This window comes from Carya illinoinensis, chromosome 10 (genome assembly GCF_018687715.1).
Source record: "Carya illinoinensis cultivar Pawnee chromosome 10, C.illinoinensisPawnee_v1, whole genome shotgun sequence".
Lineage (NCBI taxonomy): Eukaryota > Viridiplantae > Streptophyta > Magnoliopsida > Fagales > Juglandaceae > Carya > Carya illinoinensis.
Genome location: NC_056761.1, coordinates 1,180,523 through 1,188,313, shown reverse-complemented (window position 1 = coordinate 1,188,313; position 7,791 = coordinate 1,180,523). Strand labels below are relative to the sequence as shown.

Sequence of the window (7,791 nt, the reverse complement as noted above, 5' to 3'; positions counted from 1 at the left end):
CTAAAAGTAATAAAAAATATATTTTTAGATCTAAATTGTAAATTTAAATTTTGTAAATATGACTATAATTTAAAAATTATGTAATTTTTAAATTTGCTAATGTATATTTTATGTAAGTTGTAGTGTAGTAATTTTTAAACTATATAATTTTTAAATTTGCTAATGCATAATTTGTAAACAAATCTAACAAATTATAATGTATATATTTATATATACACAATTTGTAAAATATAAATATATATTTATATATATAAACATATATTTATATTTTTGTATATATAAATATTTATGTTTATATATATAATATATATATAGGTGAGGGCGGGGCAGGGGAAATGAGGGACGGGGTTGGGCCCTCCTCGCCCCCTGCCCCCGCTAGGGGGACTAGACGCCCCCGCCCCCGCCCATGCGGGGCGGTGTACCCAGCCCTGCCGTGCGGGGGTGGGGTAGCAACCGCACCCCGCTACCCACCCCTAATTTTGGGTGGTTGACTACAAATTAGAATTATAGTCTTATTCATATGAATTGGGGTCGTAAATATTGGATGTAAAGGGTCTCAAATCAACGACGACACGGTTGTAATGGAAGAAAGCTGGATATATATATATGAGCAATACTACATATAGTCGTGAAATTGCAAACGCCGCGCAATCTCTTTGAAAAAGAGTGGGGTCCACGATTAAAAAGTTATTTTTTTTTCATGTGGGTCTCATATTAATTCATTTTTTTCAAAGCGACTGCACGTCGCTTGCACAACCATAACTGTAAATATCATTTATATATATATATATATGTGTGTGTGTGTGTTAGTTATAAATTATAATTGGGCGGACGCGGAAAATGAAAGGTGCTTGGGATAACATGCCCTTGAACAAGGGAGATAATAACCTTACAATTCATTCATAATTTATTAATAAAAGAATTTATTTAAAATTTCAAACACATTAAATTAAAATAAATATTTAAAAAAATATTAATTTTTTAGAAGGTTGTAGAGAAATTATAAATGGATAGTTATTGTATCATTTTCCAAAGGAATTAATACGATGTTTGACTGACTTCAAAAAGATCATTGGACATCCTGTAGTACGGAAAGCAACATTATTCAGCAGGAGAATCTTTTCGCCCCAAGCGCGTTGAAGTTTCCAAGCAGCACCGGAGTACTGTCGTATCTGATCCGTAACCCTCCCTGCCTCCTTTATTATTTATTTTACTCGGTTTGCTCTTTCTCCATTCTACAGTAGTATTCTTGCCTAACTTTCCTTCTTCTTCGACGACGCACGCTTTTTTCCCATATATATATATACATGCACGAGCAATTATATATATATGCGGACCACAATATATAACGGAGTAAGTTCCCGGTCATTTGGTATTTCTTAAACATATAAGTTTTCTAGTTTTGAGAAGATCAAGGAGAGAGGAGTAAATTATGGACGATTTGCCGCCTGGGTTTCGGTTCTACCCGACGGAGGAAGAGCTGGTTTCATTTTATCTGCATAACAAGCTCGAAGGGAAGAGAGAGGATTTGAACCGAGTTATGGACCGGGTTATACCGGTAGTGGATATATATGAGTCCAATCCATGGGATCTCCCACGTAAAAACTCTTCTTCATTCTCTGTAATTTATATATGCATGTCTCTTTGATCCTTCGTTTTCGTAATAATTATCATATCGCTAATCGTACAAATGGTTGAAGTTGATCAAAGCTGTTTGAAATTAATTCCCTGTTTTATGTCACTTTTTTCGATGCTTTCAGCCTCTAAAAGTTACAGGCTTACAGTACTACTGAATTCATTCGTTCCTTCCCAGTATTCTTTTTTTAACAGCTTTCAGTGTTCTATGCATCTTGCAACTGAATTTAAATTCGCCGATAATTAAGATCTCTCTCTCTCTCTCTCTCTCTCTCTCTCTCTCTCTCTCTCTCTCTCCATTGACATGGATAAAACATCTCTACATTTTGTTTTCTTTTTCCATTGAGAAGCATTATTTAAGAGCCACTCAGAGCGAGGATGCAAATATAGAAAATCTCCGAATCATATATATAGATGAATTTGCCCAAAAAGTAGCAAAATTCTTATTCCTCGTTTTAAGATTTTGCTCAGGAAAACAAATTATGCTAGCGGGTTAACATTTCTTGCAATTACTTAGATTTTTTCTTAATTAGTTTCTTCATATTTTCCTTCCTCCTTTTGCTAGTTTGATACCGTGATCGAGCTCATAACCTGTACGTTGTTTTTTGTTTTCTTTTATGTCGGGTGAATGTATATTAAAAGTCTTTTTTATGTCCATTATTTCTCAAATTTTCTTTGTTGGAATTATCAGAGTATTCTGGAGTGCTTTGCTATGGAGACCCTGAGCAGTGGTTTTTCTTCGTTCCCAGACAAGAGAGTGAAGCCCGCGGGGGAAGGCCAAGGCGACTCACGACAACTGGATACTGGAAAGCTACGGGGTCTCCTAATTATGTCTACTCTTCCAACACCAGTCGCATTATTGGAGAGAAAAGGACCATGGTTTTCTACAATGGAAGAGCTCCTTACGGAAAAAAAACTGAGTGGAAGATGAATGAATATAAAATCAGTGAAGGAGACGCGTCCTCGTCCAGCAGTGCTACTGCAATCCCTTCGGTATAATTATATATTAGGGCTAGCCAGTTAGAATCTCTTGCATATCCTAATTAGTTTTAAACACACCTCCTGCATGTGCATGTTCTTAATTTGGATCTCCATGGCGGATCGGTATGTTGTAATTATTTTGATTGCACGGATACTGATATCAACACTACTCCGTTTGCGTCCTGTTGTGATTCGTCATGAAACCCTAGATAGCATGGATAATTAATGATCCGGAAGAGTATGCATTCAATTGATATATAATATTGTCTCTCATGCATGCATGCAATATTAATTTCTGCTATGAATCAGTCGGGACCGGACTAGGTTTCAATTTACAGGAGAATGTTTAACAAGATCACGGCGCAGTTAATCAATGATAACATGATCATAGTGCAATATTACTAGCTAATTATAAGAATTTTCTATTCTGCAACTAAATTTTCCTTTTTGTATGCTTTTATATTATGCAGTTACAGCAGGAATTTAGTTTGTGTCGAGTCTACCAGAAATCAAAATGCCTAAGGGCATTTGACAGACGGCCGTCCGGAGTAGTAATAGGTGAGCGGCCAGCAACGGCACAACAAGTTCATCATGATCATCGGGGTCTGAACCGTTCAAACACGGACAGAATTAGAAGCTCCCCCGAGAGTTCATCTTCTGGAGACCATGACGGCCATGATCCCAGCTCTCTGCAGCCAGCTGGGCAAAGTCATGATCATGATGATCAGAACATGGGAATGGCAGTTGATATTAATGATAGTACTAATTACTTGTTGGATTCTGAGCAGTTGAATTGGTTCCAGGGGATGGATTAATAGATGGAAAACAGTACCATTTTCATCTGCTGAATCAGGTGCATGTACGTACGTAATTCTTGTCCAAATATCCGTCACAATTCTCTTTAAGGAATGTCATGGTCTAAGTGCTTAACCACTGGCCCTTTGGCCTTTAGGAAATTGAGTTTGCCAGGTTTGACAAGTCAAAATAGTCTTAGTTTGTTGGATGTTGTAATTCTGATGATTTCCAGAGACAGAATAAAGTTGAGTTTTATGTATAATAAGGGAATATTAATGCAAAAAAACATTTGAGGGTGGTAATTAATAATTATCTAATTATTGTTTCCTAGCTATTAATTGATCATCACTGGTTCATGATTAATGATACATTATTAATATTTGCTTATTGTAGTATATATCCATTTGTTCAGTACGTACTACATCACGTGGCGGCCATCTGAGCGCATGCACCAAATTAATAATAATTAAACTAATCAATGTGCCTGAATAATCGACGATCGATCGATCGACTTATAACGATCGGTACCATCAAATCATGCACATCATTAATGTACTGGCCGGCATGAATTGTCACACATGCGGTAGTCATGCATACATATATATATGCTTCTTTTATGAAAACTAATAAATAATGACTACTACTTATAAGGCTAGGATCAGGCCAAAACAGCCTAGCTAATTATCTAGCTAATTAAACGAATTCTACAATATTCCACCCCTAGTCAAGTCTGAGCATCAATAAAGCATAAAGCAGGCAAGATCCGAAGATATCATGAGCTTGAAGTGTCCAGATCAAGTTTAAGATCATGTCTATCTACTGTATGTACTAAGCTCCAAAAAAGTAGATCGAACAGATTAACTTTCGGGGGGGTCTCCATGAGTCCTCGACGACCAAAGAAAGAAGTCTTAATTTGGATTGAACAAAACTCAACGAGTGTTCAACAAAAAAAAGAAAACAAAAGGAAACTCAATAAGTTGTAAGATATATAATACCTAGCTAATTGATCTGATCCCAAACTTCTCTGGGGAGGATGTTTTCCGCCCTCCTGTGCTGGGTCAACTTGGCCCATCTCGAAGAGAGCCCACTTGACGGACAGGTGGCTTGCCCGAATAGAAGGGTCTACCCGTGGGGTGCATACCGAGGAGGAGAAAGAAACAGTCACACCATCTGCACACACCATTACCCACGCAACCAAATGAGGGACACACCACGCTAAGTGGTCATAGGGGACAACAGGCCGTGTCTGGAGCTAACCTCTCGCCTGTCCCTAAAACCACGATGGTGGGCGCAACATCCTCACACCTGTTATAAAGAAGAGTTTTGTTATACGTAAATATAATTACGTATTAATTTATATATTAATATTAATTTATTTATATTTAAAATTTAAATTAATATTTTTTTTAATAAAATTTATTTTTAATCAATTATATTATTTTAATATACAGATTAATACATAATTATATTTTTTCTATAAAGGACAGACGTATGAGTAAGATAGGCCCACACATGAAACCGCGGGACAACGACTTGTGTGGCAGGTGATCACCCTGCCATTAGTGTGGCACTCAATCCGACCCTTGCGCAACGTACAGCAGCACTTGTGTTCATTGTAAAAAGAGAAATGATATTTGCAGTCGTGGTTGTATAAGCGGCGTGTAGTCGTTTTGAAAAAAGTGAATTAATATGAGACTCACATAAAAAAAAATTATTTTTATAATTTTTTTTATTCATTCCGTACAACCGTTTATATCTCGCTTTCATTTACCGACTGCATCTAACATTCATCTTATAAAAAAATGGTTTCCACTGAAAAAATAAATTTTTTAATATAAAATTTACTTTTTCATAAAAGTCTGTGCGGGACTTATGGGACTTAGAGCATTGGTGATATTAGTCATTACAAAGTTTAAAATTTCGTTAAAAGTTGAAGTTTTGGCTAAAGCTGTGTTGAACCCAAGATTTTAAGTTTTGTGTAATTATATATTTACACATGGATTTTGATGATAACAAATGAATTCAAAGAATAAAGAAGTCTCAAGCTCAAGTTGTCTACACAATGGAGTCAAGCACATCAAGGAAACAAGCATGAGCAAGAAGGGAACAAGTTCACATTAAAATTATAGAGTAATGTTGTAAATCTCTTCAAAATTCGAAATTAGGATTAATGCTCAAAATTAATATTTTATCATAAAGCATTAAAATACATTTTCCACATGTGCATGAATATTTTTGAAAATTAAATTTGAAAATTTTGAAAGATGATTAATTGTCATCTTTTGCATGTGCATGCCTTGATTAAAGGGTTGAACTTTGAAAATATTAAAGATGATTGATTGTCATCTTTTGCATGTGCATGCCTTGATTAAAGGGTTGAACTTTGAAAATATTAAAGATGATTGATTATCATCTTTCACATGTGCATGTTTTATTTGAATTTTTTCAAAAGTGATTGATGCTTTTTTTAGACTTATACAAAAAGTAAAAGATTAGGTTTGAATTTTTTGAAAATGAAAGTGTGCTAATTTTGTCATATGCCAAAAGTAAAAGATTAAGTTTGATTTTTTTGAAAAAGTGAATGATGTTGTCTTTGACAATTGAAAAAGAAGAACCTTTTATTTGAATTCTTTGAAAAAGTGAATGATGTTGTCTTTGACAATTGAAAAAAAATAACCTTTTATTTGAATTTTTTGAAAAAGTGAATGATGTTGTCTTTGACATGTGAATCTTTTTAAATTTGAATATAAAGTCTCATATGCCTATAAATAGATCATTTGAGAGCTTCACATTTACAACTCCAAGAGCATACAACATTCATTCAAAGCTTTTATTCTCTCTTCTCTAAACATTGAGCCTTAATCCTTGTTCATTTTGAAAGATATAGTTTGCGCTGTATTGTTCTTATTTCACTCGTTGAGGAGTGTTTTCTGATAACCTACCCACTATCAGCTTTTGTATCAGAAAAATGGTGTGTATAACCCTTGTGTGTGTAGAAAGTATTCTACACGGGGAATAGTTGAATCACCACGTGTAAGGTGATTGCAAGTGTAGAGGGTGTTCTACACGGATCCTTTGTAGCGGTGTTGTTCAAAGGTGTAATAGGTTTCTATCTCCACCTAAAGGAGGTTGAATAGTGAATTTGGGAATCCTCAAGGGGTAGCTTGAGGCGAGAACGTAGGCAGTAGGGCCGAACCTCGTTAACATACTGAGTTTGCTTCTCTCTTACCCTTACTCTTTATATTTATTGTTATTTCATATTTTGTTTATATTTTATATTATATATTTGATTTATAATTGTTATTTTTTTTAATACAACTCAATTCACCCCCCCTCTTGTGTTAGTCATCTGGGTAACAATTGGTATCAGAGCTAAGAGCTCTATTATAAGATTAACTATCTTTTGAGTTAAGATCTTATGGCTAACATTGCAGCTTCATTTGGTGAAGGTCAATCTAGTAGTCGGCCTCCACTCTTTTGTGGAGATAATTACTCATTCTGGAAAGTTAGAATGGAAATATTTCTTCAAGCTCACGGTAGAGAAATATGGAAATGTATTGTAAATGGACCTTATATTCCAACAAAAGTGGTTGGTGGAGTAAAGGTCAAAAAGGAAGAAGAAGAGTTTGATCGTGAAGACGATAGACTTTATACTTTAAATTTAACTGCTATGAATTTATTATATAATGCTCTTAATGGAAATGAGTTTAATAGAATAATGAATTGCGCTACGGCAAAGGAAATTTGGGATAACTTGGAAGTAACTTATGAAGGAACTTCGCAAGTTAAGGAATCAAAAATTTATATTCTTACTCATGAATATGAAATGTTTAAGATGAATGATGATGAATCTATTTCTAGTATGCACACTCATTTTACTAACATCATAAACAGCTTGACAGCTCTTGGCAAAGTTTATTCCAAGGTGGAGATAGTAAGAAAAATTCTCAACTCTTTACCAAAATGTTGGGAATCAAAAGTTACAGCGATTCTTGAAGCTAGAGACCTCAAGAAGCTCGAAGTCAATGAACTCATCGGGTCACTTATCACCCATGAGTACACATTGAAAAGAGGAGAAGAAGAAGGAAAGCCAAAGAAGAGCTTAGCACTTAAAGCTGTTCCTCATGAAAGTGAAAGTGATGAAGATGAGGAAAATGACGATAAAAATGAAGAAGTTGCGATGATAACAAGAAGAATTCAGAGGTTCTTGAAGAAAAATAGAACTCCTCCGAGGAAATCTTTCAAAAAGTTTTCCAAGAAAGATTCAGGTAAAAACGACACTTTAATTTGTTATAAATGCAATAAACCTGGTCATATCAAACCAGATTGTCCTCTGCTAAAGAAAGATCGAAACAAGGGCAAGAAAGCAATGAAAACTAT

General features: G+C 35.1%; 1 protein-coding gene across 1 annotated transcript; it reads left to right on the top strand.

Moving 5' to 3' along the window:
- The first annotated feature begins 1,250 nt into the window (after positions 1–1,250).
- LOC122278741 (NAC domain-containing protein 90-like) lies at positions 1,251–3,728 on the top strand. Its single transcript, XM_043088929.1, has 3 exons — positions 1,251–1,598; positions 2,327–2,628; positions 3,087–3,728. The coding sequence occupies exons 1-3, from the start codon at positions 1,433–1,435 to the stop codon at positions 3,429–3,431; spliced, it is 813 nt and encodes a 270-aa protein (XP_042944863.1). The 5' UTR covers positions 1,251–1,432; the 3' UTR covers positions 3,432–3,728.
- The last annotated feature ends 4,063 nt before the right edge of the window (positions 3,729–7,791 follow it).